Here is a 20973-nt window from a genome sequence, read left to right as displayed (position 1 = left end):
CCACTGACAATGAATGGGCAGCTGTGATGACCCTGTGATTTGCTTGGACTGCTTAGCAGCGCAACAGCACACTTTGGCCACCGGGGGACTCGCATACATTCATTCATTCATTTTCTACTGCTTAGTCCCTGAACAGGGTCACGGGGGACTCGCATACAGTCAACAGCCTTTTGCAGCACTCTGTGGTGAAGACTCTTTTAAAATATTCCTGTATCTAAATATGGGTCAGCACCAAAATCTAATCAGTTGCTCCATGGCCCATACCCTACCTTTCCAAAAAGAAAAAAAATGTTCATTACTTTTTGATTTGTGCATTTATTGCCTTGTGAGCTTTTGATGACATCATAGAACCCGTGCAGACTGACCCGCTGTCAGTCAGCAGGATTTGGCTTTCTCATGGTCCTGATGATGCAGGATGACAGTCACCAAAACTGTCCAATCAGTGAGTCAGCTGATGGTCGGTCTAACTTCAGCTTCCATCTCTTAAAAAGCCAGTGTGGACATGAACTGAGCCAGAACTAAACAGCAGCAGTTTTTTCTGTTTGTTCAGACCAAATGAATTTGACTAGTGTGAAAGTGCCTTAAGACAGATTATATGTGACACAATGTAAGAGTCACCAGCCATCACTGACATCTCCACCTATGGACTTTGCGACCATTCGGCCACTGATCAGTCCTTTTTTTCCCTTTTTGTTTTTCTCAATTTAGGGATGAGCTGATCCAGATGAAACCTCAGAGTCGGATTAATGGTGGCCAAGCCCTCTCCTCCACCTCCTCCTCTTGTTCTGCCCCTTCCTCTCCCTCTCACCTGGTCAGCGTGTCTGCCCGACCCGGAGTGGCCTATCCTAGCTCGACATTGATGCAGAGTCCCACCCACAAGACTCAGGGTGGTGGGGTGAAGAAGGTGACGGGTGTCGGAGGCACCACCTATGAGATTTCTGTGTGAGTGGCAGCCAGCCTGCAGCCCAAGGACAAGTGAGAGGAAGAGGAGAAACTTCCTGTCTTTGAGGGAGAGCTTTGAGTTTTTTCCATAATAGAAGGAAACACTGACACATCTGAGGATGAGTGGAACCATTTATTCCGGATCTTACAGCTCACTGGCTGATTATCTGTGGGGCTAAACTGTACTGGATCTTTGTGCCTCCAGACATCCATCTATAAATCCGCTGTTACAGTGACAGTAGGACCTGGACTGATGGAAGCCAGGACTCAGTTGCACTGAGCTAACACAGATGTTTTGGGTCTCACTGGCCAAAACAAGAACCACAACCTGGCTCGTTTTTGCAGGTTTTATCTTCACTGTAGCTCAGAAGGTAGCCTGAGACACTTGTATGGTCAGGTCTGGGTGTTGCATTGTATAAGCAGCGCCAGGCATTACCACTGCCAGGTCCAGAGTCTGATCCCCACCAGTAGGCTCAGGCTTGGGGTCGGAATGCTGTGCTGTAGGTTTATGAAGGCTCATATCAGCACTTTTGGACTTTGATAAAAACTGGTGCAGAGATTTATTATTCTAACATTTCACCATTATTTACATTTAGAACCTTACCGAATAAAAAAACCCATTGTGATGATAACATAAGTCATGCATAGAGTGGAACCCAATCAAAATCAAAGTAGAATCGATTCAAAGTTAAGGGCTTCCCGTAGACCACCAGTTTCATGCCAGTGAAATGTGTGATCAGTCAGACATCACAACATCTGGCCCCAGTTGTCAGTTAAAACCTATTGGATCAGCTGGACCACAAATACACAAGTGGTGTTTGTGTCCCCAGGTGCTGTGTAACGCATGGAGTCAGCAATGCAGCCCTGTCATACTCCGTAATCTTCTGTCAGTCTCCTTGAGGCCGTCGTCTTGTGCACGTCCTGGAGGTGCACAACGCGAGGCAGGAGGTACCGAATCGGGCATCAATCTGGTGTGGACCGTCGACCAGCGGCTGGAAGGAATGTCACCCCTGAGCTCGTCGATGGATGTCGCTTTGTGAACTGACTTTTTGATGGAGGGAATGAAATTGTGACATTGAAAAAAAAAAGCTGATTCCCTCTTTTCTTTATTCATTTGTTGATTTATTCCTAGATGTTAATATGATTCCATGTTTGTACAGGATGATGTGCTTTTAAATGTGGATTTCTTTTTTAAAAACAACGTGGAGTTACATACCAGACTGCAGCATGCACTTCTATTACTACTAGCCGCTGTGTTTGGCTGTGGACCATGTCGTCTGTTTGAACAAACAGGAAGTTATGAAACTAAAGCAAACAAGGAAGTCATGTTTGGTATTTAGTTGTTAATGGGGTCCTTAAGATATGGCAGATTTTTCTAGAAAATGAATTCCTTGAGCAACTGCCTTGAAAATTCAAGTATTTGTCATTTTTTTAAATTTTACCTATTTAATTTGAAATTCTTTTATATGAATTTATATGGAAATATAGCTATTGATAAATGAAGAGTTTTTAATATTGGCTGGGGGGGGGTTGGGGGTCAGTTTTAGAATCATGGTCAAGGATTAAAGCAGCCGTTCTGGTTCTGGATGATGCTCTGCAGTGGACTCAGGAAGAATCTTGATTAGCAATGTCTTATTTTTACAAGATCACAGCAGGAAAAACAAAACAAAACCAGGACTGGACTTTATCAGACCACACGCCTTATTTACAAGATGGTCAGACTGCATCTTCAGTAACGGCTTCAGTTAGTCGTTATCTGTAAAACTTAATTCAACATGCAAATGATCAGTTTTACAATGGGGCCACTGTATAAAAAAAAAAGTTTTCAAGAATTAAGTTGTAAGTCAAACTTTCACAATAAAGTATTATGAGAGAAAGGATAATAAGGTTAATCACCCCCTAACTGGGGGCGACTGTGGTTCAGTGGGTAGACCAGGGGACTTGACCCTACTGGCTGTCTAGTACAAAATCTGCGTAATGTACAGCAGCGTATAGTCCGGAGTATGCACATGGAGCTAGTGGGCGTGTTGATGATGTTGACGTTGTGACTGGCGCAAAACTGGACAGATACAAACATTGGGGGCGAATGTCGTTCAGCGGGTGGAGCTGTTGTCTCCCAACCAGAGGGTCAGAGGTTCGAATCTCAGTGCCTGCCTCCATGTGTCGTGGAGCTAGTGGGCGTGTTGATGATGTTGACGTTGTGACTGGCGCAAAACTGGACAGATACAAACATTGGGGGCGAATGTCGTTCAGCGGGTGGAGCTGTTGTCTCCCAACCAGAGGGTCAGAGGTTCGAATCTCAGTGCCTGCCTCCATGTGTCGGAAGTATCCTTGGGCAAGACACTGAACCCTCAAGTTGCCCCTGATGGTTAGAGCCATCGGTTGAGTTGGCACCGCAGATGGCTGCCTCGGTTCTGTACCAGAAACAAATTCCTTGTGTGTAACATACTTGGCCAAGTAAAGTGATTATTGATTAGAAAGTGAAAATTTTATGAGAAAAGGTAAATTTACATGCAAGTAATTACAAGATGAAGTTGTAATTTTGCAAGCAAGTCAGTGCTAGATAAAGTTGTACTTTTGTGAGGAAAAGTCAAGATTACAGTCCTAATTTCAGAAACCAGGGTTTGAACAGTTAGGCAACGAGAGTCAGGTAACAGTATTACAAGACAAGGGTTCAGTCCAGACAACAGAATGTGTTATTCTTAGACTGAGCTCATTGTTTCTGCATTTCATACAGTCTAGTTATTTTGCCTTTCAACTTTATTCTGAAAATCAATTTTCTTTCCTCCATCACAGTGGCCCTTACACTGTTGTGCTATTTAATTTGTTTAATGCCTGCTGACTTCTCACATTTAAATTGACCTTCATTTGTGATTGATGGTGCTCGAGACCCACAACAGGATTACACAAACTTTCTTTTTATTTTTCTAATCAAATGTGTGTGCCATGGGAAACACACTTAATATGGATAGAAGAGGCTCCAAGTCTGAGAAAATGTGTTCAGTAGTTTAGAAATGTTGGACTGTCTGTGTTTAGCAGTTGGTGGTAGGTGACACACTCCTTTGTAACTGTCAGCCTTTTGTCATGGCACATGATGGGTAAAAATACAACTTTTAACTAGAGTCTACTGTCACCTTTATCCAGTCTGGGAGGATCACGATGACAACGGCATCAACCACATTACTCGTTATTGGAAGTACAGCCAGTTATATAATTAAATAAAGCACACAGGAAGTGCTGTCAGAGAACTGAGCAGGAAGGGAATCGTGTGATGTGGATTGTGTTTTTAAGGAAACGTGTAATTCATTTCATTTTGCTGTAGACGAGATCTCTTTGAGCAAGGTGGCTGGTAGAAGGGGATGGTGGGCTGTAGGTGGGTGTTGGCAGGCCTCAGCCTTAAACATGGCTGGGACACTGAAGTTCAAATACATGTACTGTACAGATTGTGTGTGAATGTATCTGTGGCTGTATGCATGTGGTGAGCGGCTGGGGGACTGCTAATAAAGTTTAAACCAAGGGGTGGTACACTGGTGCTCTTTTCACTTAAAAAGGATTTTAGACTTGTCTGTACGTGCACTATCAGGATTCTGTCTCTGTTAATATAGTGCTTTTTGTAAAGTTTATCGAGCTGTTTAAAGCTCTTTTGCCCAAATTGCACAGAATGTTAACCCTGGTGGTATGAAGTAGCACTATGGCTGCATATTGCTGCCATTGAAAATATTTGCTCTAATTGTTTAGCCAGGTTCCTACGAAGTGCTGAATTAGGGTCTCGAATCATTTCTTATGAAATGATTCGTTTCAGATTTTGACTTAAATGTGCAAAATTGTCTAAAAACATTTTCACTTTGTCATTATGGGTTACTGAGTGTGGATTGTTGGGCAACAATGACAGTTTAACCTATTTACAGTGAAATTTCCAATACACCGAAGTGTCTTGAAAGCGAAGGGATCTGAATGTTCTGAAGCCACTGTATGCTGTGTCCATACACTACATTTTTATTCTGATTGGCATTAATATCCAGTGTATAGACATTTGGATCGCTTAGCAGAAGGATAACCTCCTAAGAGTTGATGCCAATATTTAGAGTTGTCTGTTCTGCACAGGGCTTTGTGTTTCTCTGCTCACTTGGTGACAAGTGGATGTAAGTTTCAGATAAGTACTGAAAAGCTGGACTGATTCATCTGAAGAATGAGGGCTGCACAGACATTCTTCATGTGCACATTGTTTTATTGCATGAATAACAAAACAGCTCAGACTGCTTTAGTGTTTTCAGCAGACCTCTCTGTGTACACACAATCCTGCAGCTTAAATGAAATGCAACATGACAAATAGGTCAAATAACTGTACGCTACAAAACAATGATTTTAGTAATAAAACATGGAATTAGTAATAAAACCTGTTAAAAAAAACACTGTAAAACAGATGTTTAGCTCAAACACCTGACTAAGAAAATCAAGAACCAAAAGCAGATAATTGAATCAAATGCTTCAAACTGCTGATGTGGTCCAAAAGGAATCACAGCTTCCCTCATCATTCTGGTTGGAAATGTTATAAAGAGGAAACTAAGTGTCAGACAATCCTGGAAAAGTGATGTAGTGGCTCTGTGGACAGCTGTTCTCAGGCCCTCACACACACAGGTGTGGAGAAACAAAGGGATGTCCAGACCTCAGCTGAATGAATATCCAGGACAAGTGTTTGACAGCATTTGATTGGCTAACACAACTTCAAAACAAGTGCAAGTGTAAAGGATTCACATTTACCAACACTGTGGAATGATGCCAGTCTACAGGTGTGCTCATGTCACAGGCCTTAAAGGTCAACTTTTTTGTCAGTTTGTTTTTGTGTTCATGGTCCACGTTCATGTTTGTACATTATGTGACATATAGTTGACTTCGTGGAAGTACCCCTTTCTGCAGAAAGTAGAGATGTGTCAGATGTAGAATGTACTCTAGTCATATTCTTAAAAAAAAAACAAACATCTGCATCTGCAAATTTACATACCAACTTGGATGCTGTCTGTTTGCTGGGGTTGTGAGGCTGCTGGCAGCTCCAAGGAGAGTACTGCACCCCGTACAAAGAGTCAGTCACTGCTAAAGCACAAGCGCCGTTTGCTTTAAAAAAACAACACAATCACCTTGTTGGTAACATACATAACCAACAAGGTGACTATGCTGCAGAGACAGTGAATTTTATTTTCCAATCAAGTGTTGTGAAAGTTTGCAATGAATGCATGTAGCATCTCCATCTGCAAATTTATATTGACAGAGCTGAACACAACTCTGTTCATCACAGTTTGAGGCAAATACACTGAATTGAAGTGACAACACACACAAGAGAGTGGGAATCGGGAGAAATCAAGTGAAAAACTGATGGAACGTTTCATCAGAAAAACTGGAATGACAGTGCTGAGCTTGGTCTGCCCGCAGTAGTACGACATGGATCCTGTCCAGTGATTAGTGAACTCGAGAAAAGCCACCTGAGCCGTGCAGATGTGTTGATGCTAAACAAGTGCTCCCATACTGTCTTTCATTTCAAATTGAAAGCAACAGGAAGCCGAACATTTAACACTGCAAATGAATGCTGTCAAACACACAGTGTTCTACTGAGTTATAACTTAGTTTACATGAATATACAGTTAATAAGATTTAAACATCTACAACAAATTAAATTAGTTGCATAAAACCATCTAAATCAAAAACAGAGTAGCATCACATGTCTGCTCCCTCATTGTTCATTAAGAAGAACCCAGCTGACTCTGACTTCTCAGCTTTAACCGTCAGAGATGTGCTGTGCAGACATGGGTGCAACATGGCAGGTCCACACAGCACATTTCCAGGCCTTCCACTGACAGACTGGACCAGGTTTCAAAAGCTGCTTATTGTAGCCCAGTCTGCTCCTCCACCACACTGTACACTTGTTCTCTGTGTTGGGTTAAGGGGAAATAAAGTGGAGGCCACTGTGCTGCACAGCTGATGAAAGACAGGTTTTAGAGGAGGAGGAGTGTTAAATGGGGCTGAAAAGAGGCAGAAGTAATGTGGCAGTTTTCATTGTTCAAGCAGTCTACTGCTCTGACACACCAGCATCAGCGCCTGGACTTTCTCTGTGGTTCATTTGTAACACACAACTGAGTGATATTTCATTTGGGGGAAGGGGGGGGGGAGCTGACCTAGACCACATGCTCTAATCCAGACGTACAGTCTTATTTGTCCTTCTTGGACTCAGACTCCTCCCCTTGGGTGTCAGCTCCTTGCTGCACTGGCTCTTCCTCCTCGGGGACCGCTGGGAACCGGGACTGGCTTATCTTGTCTCCTCTGGTCTTGTTAAGTTTCTTGGAATTCTGGTAGAGTTCATTCAGATTGAACTCTCGGATGATGTTCTCCTGGAGGACAGATGGAACTTTGTTTCAGTTTGCAGTTTAACTCCAAAAGATTTATATATACTTATTTCTTTACAACCGTGAGTTATACTGGGACTCGGGACTGTACTGGTCCCAATACCAAAAATCTCCTAATAATACCCATGCCTGTTGGTTAATGACAGTTAACCTGCCTAATATAAAAGATAGTCTTGAAAACATATGAACCTGTCTTAATAACTACACATCTACATTACTGACACTGCAAGGGTTACTGTTCACTGAACAGCTCCTCCTGTCCACACTGACTGCAAACAGATCTCTAAGACAGTTCAGCTGAATCTTCCAGAGTTGCATTCTGTTTAATACAAAAAGTACAAATGAGAAAAGTACAAAAAAAATAATTTTATGTTTCAGCCAAACTCTAAGTGACATATTGATGCATGACCCTCATACAGATGTCTTGGCATATTTGACATTTTAAATGCTGGGAGCACATATTGATGCATGACCCTCATACAGAGCATTAGCAGGTCTGACATTTCCAAGATGTCTTAGCATATTTGACATTTTAAATGCTGGAAGACACTTTTCAGCTACTGCAAAATGATGCTCTTAATTCATGCAATAAATCCATGTAAACAGTGTTTGGTTAGCACTTGAAGGTGAAAACATGGCTGAAACAGATGGAACTGCAGCCGAATCTTATGTTTCTACGGAGTTCCTCTAAATCCATACAAAACCTTTTAGAGAAACCGCCTGATGGAAAAAAAAACACAGAGGTGTAAACTGCTACCATGTCTGTAGCATATCAGTGTGGAATAAGAATATGGAATATGAACAAGCAAACTGAGGTTTGCTGTTTTTGTAAATACAAGAAATATAACCGAGTACAAAAGGCATGTGTTTTCTGATACAGTCACTAATCAGAAGTGTCCAGTCTGACCTCAGTGAAGCTCCATGATACAGCTCTGCCCTTCTTGTCCACCTGGGGGCGTCGCATCACCTCCTTCCCTCCTTGGAACAGCACCAGGGAGGGAAGCTGCTTGGACAGCGGAGATGTAGACACTTTGTACCTGCAGAACAGGATCAGATCCAGGCAAAACAACAGGGTCATATTTGCAGACAGTCGTCTCTGACCAGAGAAACGACACCACTGAATGAAACTAACTTGTAAAAATGAGAAGAAAAGAAAAAAAAAATCCGTAAATGTCTTACTTCTTGGAAACCTCTCCATAACGCCCGATGTCCACTTTGCCAAACTTGAGGCCAGCACAGTTATACCTGACACACAAGAACAGAACTAACTGGTTAGTCTTGTTAGCGTCACTGAGTGTCGCTTCATATTTTGACTGAGTGTATGGATGACGTTTTACTTGAGAGAGAGATCGGCATAGACAGAAGCAAAGGACTGGCATTCTGGAGACCAGTTGGCGAAAAACTCAACGATCCATGTTACACGACTGTCTCTGTCCAGCTCGTCCTGGAGACACACACACACACAATTCTGATTCATGAATACAAAAAAATTGTACAGATTTAGCTCTTGGGCAGTGGCCAAACAGCTTCTACAAATTCTACCATTTGTACTCACATCAATGGTTTTGTCACTGAAGTATTTGATGTACTCTGGGCCCATGTAAAGAGGCGGCTTACAAGTCATCAAAAACACTGAAACAAAGACCCAAGAGGAAAGGATAACGCTTTGATATTTAGTCCATTAATCAGTCAATTGACAGATCAATGGACACAAATTTGATAATGTCGTTAATTAATAAAAACAGAAATGCCAGGCAGTCTGTGGTCCCACGTTGTCCAGTGTGAGAGATTTACTGCTTTTCTGTGTTTTGTCATGGTAAAGTGAATACCTTGTGTTTTGTTGCTGATGTTGTTCAGATACAGCCACCAGTATTTTGATATTTTACAGACTTTATTACAAATAATCACCGTGCATCAACAAGATATTTATTCACTGTGTGTTTGAACAAATTGCGACCTGTCCATGGTGTACCCCACCTCTCGCCCAATGTCAGCTGGGTTTGGCTCCAGCCCCCCTAGGTCCCTATTCAGGAATAAGTGGTATAGATAATGGATGGATGGAAACAGCTGTGTCAGCTGATCTACATGTCATAGTAAAGGCTGGACTGACCTATGCACAGAGTCAGGTAGAGCAATCCCATCCTGACGTCCAGTCTGAAGAACAGGATGACATTGGCCACTTTGCTGAACAGGATGATGTTGCCCACGTGCTGCTCCACCGTTACTGACACCAACCGATATGGAGACACTTATGTTTATGACACTTATGTGTACAAAAGCTAGTGAAATTAGCAGGAGATAATGACACTTGTGTTGTTAAAATTGTAAGTGGTGTTGTTTCTAAGATTCAACCACTATGGATATGGAGGTTGACGTCCATATTTTCTAACTGAAAATGGCTGATATCATTACACTTTGTTACTTTAAGTATACATCAGATTCTAATAAATCATTAAACTGAATCCAGAACAACTCAACAAAAACACTGACTCACTGGCCCGTCTGTTCTTCATCATGACAATGGCACTGAGGAACATGAGGATCTCCACCTCTCTCTGAGAACAAGAACGGGACAGGTCCCAGATGTGGACAGTCAAGCTAACCAGGCAGTCCAAAAATCACATCACAAATCAACTGACATTGTCAGAGTGAAAAAAGGAAAAATAAATTTTAAGCGCATTTATGGGACATGTTCTAAAGAAAACAAAGAATAAAAATAAGAAAATAAAGCAAGGAAAGAAAATAGAAAGATAAAAGAAAAATAGAAATCAAAGATAAAAACAAAAGATTCCTTAAAACAACATCTTTAGTGAATGGCGCAATGCAACTCCTATAATTCATTTCTGTGTTTAAATAATCGCTGATTTGCAGAGTCCATACGCCGTATATAATATAATACCTTAACAAACTGGAATAAGTTATAAATTACATTTGTTGAACTTGTGTATCTCTGCCAATAAGCACAAACTTATGAATTTGCAGTTTTCTGATTGCAGTCTGGCCCGCCATGCTCTCCCCGCTCAGCTGATGTCACCTGGCCTTTGCTGCCATTCCGCTCAGTAACCCTGTAGTGTTCCACTGACCAGCTAGCTATCAGCTAATTGATAACAAGAAAACAATGAGACTTTGTAGCATTTTCTACGGACCCAGTCGAAGTCACAGGAGTTGCCGTCCTCTCGCTGTGTGGCCAGGTGGTCGCAGATACCAGGCGTCTTGCGGACAACTAGGAAGGCTATAGACATAAAGAGAGACGCTACATAGTAGGGCTTCAGCAGCCACTTGTACACCTGCGGCAGGTGATACAGGAAAGCGAATAACGGCGTTAGCAGAGCCATTTTCTAATGAGTTGTCGTATTACCACTAAAATAGCAAGTGGACCTCGAAAACACCGAGGCACGCAGGGATGAAGTCGTTAGCTCGGTGATAGTTAGCTCGGTGCTTAAAGGTAGTCGGAAATACAACTTCCGGTTTAGTTGTTAAAAATAAACCTCTCTGCATGTCATACACCGAGCTAACTTGGGTTTATCGTTTTATGAACTTTGTTTAAAGAAATATAAAAATATCAGACATAAAATCAATATATAAAACATTATTTTCTAAATTATAAAATATTGTTGCCTCCTTTACACCGGTTTGTCAACCTCAATGCTTTTAATATGAAAGCGGAACACTTTACTATCGATGTAACTCTTGTTAACTCAAGGAAGCTTTGCAGTTAGCAGTCGGAAGGATTGTGATGAAAGCCTGGTTTATGGGGCGGAAGAGGTGCGGAGGTCAGCCGGGATAAATGTGCTATAACAGGCGCTTACTGGTTACGTCAGAGGTCAGTCGATGTTAGGACAAGCAGAATTCCCTAAAGGTCTTTATGGGGTTTTCATCTGTGGGCTCTCAGGATGGCAAAAGTTTTGATTAAAAAACAAAAAAGTAAATGTGGTCCTTCTCAAGTCATAATTATCCAGAGTGAAAAGATGGTGGTGTTTATTCATTTTATAGCTATATCTTGAAAAACAGAGATCTATAAACACCTTAATTCATCACATCAGAAAGAATACAGACAACAGAATGCCATCTTTTAAACAGCGTACATTTTGACTTTATATATGAGGAAAAGTTCTGGCATTAGGCTACTGCCAGCCAGTGTTGGGAAGGTTACTTTCAAAGTGTAGTAGGCACTCTGACTGTTAAAAATGTAATAAGTAATGTAACTATTTTAATTACTTTATCAAAGTAATGTAGCTTATTACTTTTACCTGCTTTTAGATAACCTCTCTAAAAATGTTTTAAATTAGGCAATAATGCAGAAAAGTCCCAACGTCCATTTAAACCCGGTAGTGTAAACTTCACAACAGCAGTGTATAATTATTACATGTTAATATTTTGGTTGACAGGTTCTTCAACATAGCTTCAATTACATAATATTGTATATTACTGTTGAAACATGTAGCCTGAAGCATCAAGCAAAGCCTTTTTTGATTCCAGAAGGAATCAAAAATGTTGAATTTCCATCACTGAAAAGTGTTGTGTGGCTTGACTGGCAAACAAGAGGTGGTGCAAAGTCAAGAAAACCAATCAAAAGCAATGTTCAAAATTTAATGCATGCTGCCTAATGAGTCGGCCTGGATGTAGAGGCAGCTCATTGCAAGCCTACCTATGATGGTGTTGCACTTAAATTTGTGCCAACAGCTTTGCTGACCTGTGTTTTCTGTAACTATGCCAAAAGAAGGCGTTCTGCAAGGCAACAGCATGAATGTTATATTCTAAGCTTTTTACTCAAAAGAATATATTCAGATGCAACACCTATGTAAACACTAACATTTTGATTAGTAACTGTAATGTAATTATGTATTTTTTCTCAGTAACTGTAACTGATTACAATTGCATTTATTTTATAATTCAGTTACAGTAACTAGTTACTTCCCAACACTGATAACAACACATATTGTTCTGTAAACTGGAGCAACTTGAGCCTGTTGATGTCCTATAGCTGTAAAGCCTCATGTCATGTAGAATAAGGAAGAACAAAGTGAAAGCACATTTGCAATCAAAGCCTGAGCAACTACAGATGGGGGACATATTAAAGGAAAAACCTGAATAAATGAGTGGAGAAACATGATGAATGCAGATGTTGGCAACACGGTTTGGGTCCAGTTGTCCCCTTAGAGGGAAGGGTCACTGCTGTGGCCTTCATAGTCACCAGGTCTCAGCCCAGCTGAATACCTATGGGAGATGTTGGAGTGAAGTGTTAGACAGCGTCTCCACCACCATCATCAAAATGCCACATGAGGAAGAATGGTTTTCAGAATCAGAATCAGAATCTGCTTTATTGGCCATGTGTGTCGGACACATGAGGAATTTGACTCTGGTACATCGGCTCTCAATATGTATGTACATATCCCCATGCAAGGGGCAAGTAAACAGTAAACCAGCATAAGGCTGTGTAATATAACAAAATAAGCAGTATAAACAGGCAGTAAACAATGCAGACAGACAAAGGAATGTACATTGAAATGAGATAAATAGGAATAAAAATAGAGTACTTAAAACTAGAGACCTGTATGAATCTGTATAATCTGTACAATGTATATGTACATGTATTGCACTGAGGGTTATTGTCCAGTCATACTGTCGCTGGTTAAGTGTTCATCAGATTGACAGCCTGGGGGAAGAAACTGTCCCTGTGCCTGGTTGTCTTAGTGCACAGTGACCTGTAGTGCCATTTAAGTCTACTACCTGCTCTGCAGCATTCCAGTTCAATGCACAGTATCCAGCTTACCACGAATCCCCCACCTGTTCTAAAAACAGTCACCTCTGTTTTTGCCACTCAAGCTTTGGCACCCTCCAGCCTCCAAATGGAAGTAAAGACATCACACAGGGGCCCTATATTGGCTCCTGCTTTCCGCTGTTACGCTGGCTGAACTTTCCATGCTGTTAGTAACAACACTGGTCAACACCCACAAAGAAACGACGGAAGCACATTTCTGAGACTGCCCTCCCTTGATTTGATTGTTTTCTGTCTAATCCTGTAAAATACCAGCTACTGTCTCTCCATGTAGGCTATGTGTTAAATATAAACTCCATGTCTTAAAACATAAAGGAACCATGGAAGCTAAACTAAATCAGCTTTTTGTTTCCAAACAAGTACATTTTGTTAATAATGTATGAAGGTTCTGTCATCTGACACTTCTTATAATATGTTCACAAACGCATATCTACACATGCTGACTCCATTGTGATCAAACAAGAGACAATCACAAGAGACAATCATGAGAGAATCCACTGCTTCTCCAGATGAAACCAAACCATGATGTCATCCTCACACCCTTTATACCAGGCTGACATCACTTTTAACCCTTGATTATTATTCCAGAAAAAACGCAAGTGGTTTAATATGATTATTTAGATATGCTGTCATTTTCCTCAGATGTCACAGTGCTATATCAAACATATTTATTAGCCTTCATATTTATTTCATAGTGCAGAACCTAACTCCACCCAGGCCTAACTGATCTGCTGCTGATGCACCGCATGCTGTTCTGTGCTGTGGGCTTGTGCGGAGTTCCCTCATCACTTCCTCCAACGTGAACAGGAAAATCGTGTCAGTAGCACACAGCAAAAGGAGGAAGAGTAGCAGGGGGAGATCAGATGATGATGATGGTCAATATTTCTTTTTCTATTGTCTTTATATTTTAAAATTAATATTCAAAATAAATTCTCCTTTGTTGTTATCATTATCAGAATAATGTGTCTACTTTATTATATTGTAATTTTATATAATTTTTGTTTTAATTTATTTATTTTATTACAATTGAAACGTGTGCCAGCGCTCCACTTCCGGATCAGTAGCTGGTTCGGGAACGGTTTTTATGTTTTAGGACGCTGGTCTTCCAGCCCTGTGGTTGAAGAGGAAACTGATTCCCGAACAGCTGTCAGGGTTGGATTGTGCCATCTCATCTGTTCCAACCAGAGCAGCTCACTCGGGCCCGGTTTATGTGTGCCAGGTGTCAACTAAACAAAGTTAAAGAAAACGCACAAGAAGATTAAAGACTCTTTCTTTTCGAAATAAAAGTCTTAGGGGGCTGATACATTAAATGAAAAAACTGTAGACCTACCTTCCAGACAGGCCTAGAACAGAAAGAAAGAAAGGAAGTCACATTCCTTCAGTCAGCCCGTTGTCTCTATCTTATTAAGCCTACAATAATCATGACTTCATCATTACATAGCCACATCCTACTGAAATGTACTCCTATAGCCTATTTGTCATTCATCTCATACTGAAAAATTACTCTGATGTTATAAGAAAACCTTAAACTCTTCCTCACATATGTCAATTGAACAAAAACATCTGTCATGATTTTAAAAAGCTAAAAAACAAAAGCTAATGTTGAGCCATCTTTCAGAATGCAGAGGCCCTTTTAAATTTTTGGTTTACATACTGTATATGGAATGTAGTTGAGTTTGTTCATTGTGTGTTCATTGTGAGGATATTGTTTTAGAGCTGTGGAAGCTCATAGGCCTACTCTGTAATGTGGACATTTGTTTCGTGGAAATCAAGATGGTGCTTTTTATAAATGATCAAATTTCTTTCATCTGCAGCTTGCATAGAGCCACTAAATATTCTTCACATCATTGCATAGGTTAAAACGATTTTATTCTGAAATTCTAAGAGGAAGTCCTCTCTATCCTTATCGCTACCTTGAATCCGGCCCGCTTCATTATTGGTAGTCGCACCAACAAGCGGCTCAGAAAGCCGAAGTCCAGACGGGATTATCAACAGCGGATTCCGCCGAACTGCGGCGAGACATCTCTGCCTTCGCTTCCCTCCAACATTCGGACCGTATTCATTTTTCCGTCCCGAGCGACGTGAGGAGACAGGTGAGCCGTCGCCACTGCTTAGCACCGACAGCCCCCGTTATTAACAGTAGCCGGTGTTTTTTATTGGCCACGAGAAATGTGGGATTTTGCGACGTTTATTTATTCTCGGTCAAATAGTTATTTACAGTACGCAGTTGTAAAAACAGACTAAAACATGGCTGACCGTGACATATAATTCTTTCTAAACCTAACAATCTGGTTGAGCAGTGCAGGTCAATGTTATCCAGTGTGGATGTTACAGCTTATCGCCCTGCGAGCGGTGTCTCCCTGTGGTTACAAGCCTTATGGCTGCCGGATGCTTACAGGCAGCAGAAGGGCCCTGGATTCCGAGGGGCCTCTAATCACCACATGCGACAACATCAGTTCACATGCGTTCGATTATAATAATGAGATTTCTATAGTCTGTATTGTTTCTTATAATGTCTCTGTAATATTCTTACATGCTTGCACAGGGACTGCTCGGCCCTCCTACCATCTACCGGTACCGTGCAGCAGCCATCATCACAGCCTCCCAACTAACGGGATGACGAGGGAATCGAGCCTCCTCGCGTACAGACACCATGAGGCGGCGTTCAAGGGTTCCCAGGAATTCTTAAACCTGTCGTGGCAGCCACATGGAGCGCTTTAACTTGTCATTAGTGAGACTTTCCCATTGATCGTGGGAAGCGAGTGAGCCACAGAGGAGAAACTGGGAGCTGGGACTGATTGATCCTGCTCTTCATCTTCACTTCAAATGAGACGAATGAGAAATGTGGTTCACTAAAGTAGTGATGGAGATATTTTTATTTTTGATTTGAGTATTAACCAGAGGTCTAGACCAGCCTTCATCTGGGTGCAACCTGGGAAGCACATGCAGTTTGTACTGCAGTGTTGTGTGAAACAGATATATTGTCAGGTCATCGGGAGACGTTTTGATTGTTGTGACACCACGATGGTGGGAGCCACCATCACCTCATGCTTCAGGACTACTGCAGTCTAACAGATATTCTGGTTCCCCTGCGGGAAACAACGGATCTGGAGCGTGGTCATCTGCCAGCGGCATGGACTACCACGCCGAGTGCTGCTTCTGTGATCCAGAGGAGGGTCACGGTGTTCCGGACGAGCCATGGCTCCACAGCATCCACGCGCCCAACCGGATCCGCCCATCCTCGTACCGAGCTCTGAGGAGCGCAGTGTCCAGCTTGGCCCGCATCGATGACTTTTTCTGTGAGAAGATCGGTTCAGGTTTCTTCTCTGAGGTCTTCAAGGTATGTGATCAATATGTCGCAGTCATCTAGGAATGATGCAGTTTTTGGTGGTTCAGTTAGTAGAATATGTGGCTAATTTTGTAATCAGAGCCGCACTGTAACGCAGACCTCAGAGGTATTAATCCCATAATTCAGAAATATGTGCCATGGGTTCAGTGTCTTGCTCAAGGACACTTCGACATGTTGACTGTACAAGCCGGGAATCGAACCACTAATCCTTCAGTTAGGAAATGACCCACCCTACCTCCTAAACCACAGCCCCCAGACTATTTACCATTTACTTCTCCCTGCCAGAAAAGGCCTGACTTCTAAGGCTAGTCCCCAACTATGAGCCAGGGCTAAAGCAGTTTAGCCATGAACCAGAGGTCCCCAACTATGGTTCAGGGCTGCAGATCTGAGTGGGTAACACTGTATTTGAGAAAGTTACAACTAAAAAGAATTTGGATGCTACAAGAAGTAAAACTAGAATTAACATTGATGAATGACTGCGACGACTGAGAGAACAAAAAAGGCTGAAAAGTGACACTATGGTGGCCGGATTTCTGCTGCACTAGATTGCTTTAGTTTTAGTAGTCAGGCAGTGCACGGTGCAGTCAGAACAGGGGAGCGAAGCCACTTTTAAACTGGAGCTTCCTCTTTCCGGTTTTCCAGGATCGCCAACCTAAGTTTAAGAATGATTTACTGGTTGAAAAGTATCACATTAGATAAGCTGGAAACAGGGAGTGTTATAAATGACATCTGGCAAAAAAAGTGAAACCCAACTCAACTTTTATATTAACTTTATGCAAAATTACATACAACATGTAAAAACACCTCCCTGGAGTGGAGCAGCTCGATCCCTTTAAGTATAGCTGCATTGTGACAACAGTGTAGAGCTTTGTGTCAGAGAGTTTCACTGTAGCTTCTTGTTATTGTTCCAGTACACTTAGTGAAGAAATCATGTGTAGTTCATGTGTAGAAGTGCCACTCATGCATGTAGAAGTGATGGCAGATGCAAATTTTTGCTGTTGTGAGCAGGAATATCATCATGGTGTGCCTGTGTAATTGTGAGGTGTAGAAATGGCTTTAGTGCTGGCTGAGGCGCCGTCACGGTGGATAAAAATGGCACATGACCGTCCAGACAGTAGGATAATACAGTCTGTGCATTAAAAGGTGTTAAATGCATCTGTGAGGTACAGTACATACAAGAACAGAGAGTTTCTTTGCATCTGTATTTGCATCTGCACTGCACTGGGTGACATGTTTCTACCTGAAGAAGTCATCTGCACTGCACTGGGTGACATGTTTTACCTGAAGAAGTTAGATAGAAAGAGACAAGATACAGAAATGATCTGAGTTTGCAACATCAAGCACAGCTGGTCCGGCAACATGTGAACCTTTGGAAAACATGTTTGTGACTAAAACAGGAGATGTTTAAAGTCAAAATAATTAACTCAAGCCCTCTCTCTACCTCTCCCAGTATACAGGGCAGTGCAGAAAGCTGTAGTTGGGGGTGGGGTATCAGTAAAATCCTTACACCCAGTTTGATCAAACCAAGTTTCTCTTAATAGCCTAGTACACAGTTCAGCTTATGGGTGTAATCACTGTCATTCAGAGGCCTTTTTTTAGTGGAGAGAATAATGAGAGTGGTTGGCTGAAATCTAGAAGGCTTTTCTATAAGACAATTAGCAAGTCTCTTAGGCCTAAATTACATGTGTGGTGTTGGTAGCAGGTGATTCACTAATAGGAAATGTTCATGGGAGTTCAGTTTGTTGACTTACTATGAAATCCAGGCTGTTTTTATTTCCTCCAGATCCAAATAAGTATTAGTGGCATATAATGTAACGAATGCTAAAACACTGCGCTGCTTCAACCCTGACATACAATTCAGGTCCAGCTGACTTTAAACCAAGGGCAGCTTCCACTGAGAGGCTGTCTGACATGACAAGGTTTCTGTACCAAATATTAACACTGATTTTCTCAGGTGTTCAAATACTTATGTTCAGCTGCGCAAGACAAATAAATTCTTTAAAAATCATACAATGTGATTTCCTGAATTTATTTTTTAATTCTGTCTCTCAGAGTGGGAATGCACCTACAATGTGAATTTCAGACCCCTCCATGATTTCTAAGTGGGAGAACTTGCAAAATCGCAGGGTGTTCAAATACTTCTGTTCCTCACTGTATAATGTGTGTGTTTTTAAAAAAAGAATGAATAGTAGAATAGTCACACTGAAGAGCTGACTTCAGTCAACTGGCAAAATCCTTAGCCAGGTACAGCCCTAATGTAAGCTTGTTGTCCATGACCAGATTCCTGCAAATTTACTGGCATTCTCATCAGCTTCAGCTGCACCTCGAGTTTAGAGAAGGTTAGCAGATGCTGCCTTGTCAGAATGATTCTGTACTGAGGAACACAACATGTTCCTTCTACAAAAGCTTTGAGTAGTCATTTGACAATGTTTATAAATTTTAGCCACATTTACTTTTATATTACTTGTCATAAGTGTAATATTAAACTTATTTTTGCCTAACACCTAACTCAGCAATACATTAGCCATGAGGCTAGCCTAGCTGCTCATGAGATGAAACAAAAAAATCAAGGCTTGCAAACTTCACAGTGGATTATAAAAATGCACAGACTGTCACAGAATCAGCCTGAGCTTCTGTATTTTCCTGCTGCCACAACAAGTACACAAAAGTAAAGGGTGTGTTCCTGCAATAGACCAGTATGAGTATGATTGTTAAGTAGTCACAATGGTGAGGTTCAGCTCCACTGTATAAAATAAAGTACTAAAGATGTCTACGACAAAATTGTGTGTGTGTGTGTGTGTGTGTGTGTGTGTGTGTGTGTGTGTGTGTGCGCGCGCGCGCGCGTGTGTGCGTGCATGTGTGCCTGCCTCCTGTCTGCTGCTGGGAGGGGCTTTACTAATTGCCCAGCGGATGTGTACAGACCAGGTGGAGTGATGGGAAATCCAGAAAGCCTATTAGTGCTATGCTATTAATACACACACACACACACACACACACACACACACACACACACACACACATAAACACAGAGACACATTCACTTGCAGGTCCAGACACCGACTACATTTTGCAGGCACAAACCCCCAGACAGTGAGTGATAATCCAGTCACACACACAAGCACAGATCTGCTGTACCTGCAGCCTCACAGGTTCATGACCTGTTCCAAGCATGCTTGGAACATTGTGTATGGTGCTAGAAGATAAAATACTGAAAGTGGCCCTATTTCCTGTAAAACAAAAAATTAATTCCTGTAGCCAGATGATCTGGATCACCACCAAAATCTAATGGGTTGTTTCGTGGGCCAAACTTACCTCTCCAAGCCTCTACTCATTAGTCTTTTAGTTATGCGGTGTGTCATTAATATGACTGTGACTCGAGCGCAGTGCGTCTGTTTGATAAATACATGTTTGGGGTAAATGCATCATCACATCTGCAGCTGAGAAACAGGCACACACACTGGCCAGCTACTGTAACTATAGCAAATCCCAGTGTTTATATTTACCTGTCATGCATGAGGCTGAGACCTGACGACCTCCATCTGTGACAAAGGGATAACCTTATTAATGATTAATCTTCTTCCTGCCCAGTTAAATGTGTATGGGCATGATCAGCATGATGTGTGACAAACCACTTGTACTGATTCTCTGTGTAAATGTAATGTTCTTTGCTGTACATCTCATACAGCATGTGAAAAGACCGCAGGACGTCAGAAGTGTTCTGATAGGCTCGACTGAAACACCAGGATTCTTGGTGTGTTTTTAATCTCTGCTGTGTCAGTTAGTTTGTGATGACTTCTGTTCTCACTGTAAACATTCTCTGGCTGTTTCCTAGGTGCAGCATCGGATCACAGGACAGGTGATGGCACTGAAAATGAACACGCTGGCTAGCAACAAAGCTAACATGCTAAGAGAAGTTCAGCTAATGAACCGACTTTGCCACCCCAATATACTCAGGTATGTGTATCCAAACAAACTTTGAACATCAAGGGCACCTGAAGACTTACCACATGAGTTTAGATCAATATAATGGACCGCCAGAGTCACATAAATTCAAATTTAAAATGACTTGGAATTGGGAGGTGTAGTGAAGAACCTAGACCTAACTATATTTCTCTACCTCTCAGGTTTCTTGGGGTTTGTGTGCATGAAGGTCAACTCCACGCTCTGACTGAGGTAAAGCCTTCACCTGTGTCTCTCACCTGTTTGTATTGTCATGTTTCTTCAGCTTCTGGAAAATGCCCAAAGTGACTCACTTTAGCTACTGTACATTCACATTACATGCTGAAGATACAAGTTTTTAGTTTTCCTTCCAAGGGAGTCTTTTCATTGATGTGTGCACAAATTGGATTTTTTTTTTTATAATAGGATCTTGGTCACTTCTGTATGTGGTTCTAGATCCACTTCCTACCTGGACATTTATGGACAAACTTCTGTCCAGGTCCAACTGTAAGGAACATACTGTAACTGAGGAATAGTTAAGGAAATTGTCTTATTTGACCGTCACACAA

At 41.7% G+C, this 20973-nt stretch overlaps 3 protein-coding genes and 1 long non-coding RNA gene across 5 annotated transcripts in view; 2 read left to right on the top strand and 2 right to left on the bottom strand.

Annotated features, from left to right (window-relative positions):
• Nucleotides 1-3096, top strand: part of zdhhc5a (zDHHC palmitoyltransferase 5a) — a 44348-nt gene extending 41252 nt beyond the window's left edge. Inside the window, 1 exon segment of the mRNA XM_020625513.1 lies at nt 709-3096. Within this exon segment, the coding sequence (XP_020481169.1) occupies nt 709-946 (238 nt within the window). The 3' untranslated portion in view covers nt 947-3096.
• Nucleotides 3097-5637: 2541 nt separating this feature from the next.
• Nucleotides 5638-10839, bottom strand: tmx2b (thioredoxin-related transmembrane protein 2b). Its single transcript, XM_020625516.1, has 8 exons — nt 10484-10839; nt 9832-9892; nt 9448-9561; nt 8893-8969; nt 8675-8781; nt 8517-8582; nt 8245-8374; nt 5638-7322 (listed from the first exon to the last, which is right to left on the bottom strand). Exons 1-8 carry the CDS (start codon nt 10670-10672, stop codon nt 7143-7145), a joined length of 924 nt encoding a protein of 307 aa, XP_020481172.1. The 5' UTR covers nt 10673-10839; the 3' UTR covers nt 5638-7142.
• A 1418-nt stretch (nt 10840-12257) lies between these two features.
• LOC109974997 (uncharacterized) lies at nt 12258-15102 on the bottom strand. Of its 2 annotated transcripts, XR_002277067.1 has the most exons (4): nt 15030-15102; nt 14447-14459; nt 14141-14342; nt 12258-12554 (listed from the first exon to the last, which is right to left on the bottom strand). It is a non-coding gene; the product is annotated as an uncharacterized LOC109974997 (long non-coding RNA). The 2 variants fall into 2 exon arrangements; XR_002277066.1 differs by lacking the exon at nt 12258-12554 and having other exon boundaries at nt 13083-14342.
• On the top strand, nt 15037-20786 carry LOC109974996 (dual specificity testis-specific protein kinase 2-like). The gene is made up of 4 exons (XM_020625502.1): nt 15037-15209; nt 15662-16456; nt 20298-20419; nt 20590-20786. The coding sequence occupies exons 2-4, from the start codon at nt 16250-16252 to the stop codon at nt 20711-20713; spliced, it is 453 nt and encodes a 150-aa protein (XP_020481158.1). The 5' UTR covers nt 15037-15209; nt 15662-16249; the 3' UTR covers nt 20714-20786.
• Nucleotides 20787-20973: the final 187 nt, after the last annotated feature.

The sequence above is a fragment of the Monopterus albus genome, unplaced genomic scaffold (assembly GCF_001952655.1).
Source record: "Monopterus albus unplaced genomic scaffold, M_albus_1.0 scaffold356.1, whole genome shotgun sequence".
Taxonomy (NCBI): domain Eukaryota; kingdom Metazoa; phylum Chordata; class Actinopteri; order Synbranchiformes; family Synbranchidae; genus Monopterus; species Monopterus albus.
This window is presented reverse-complemented; position numbering and strand designations above follow the sequence as displayed.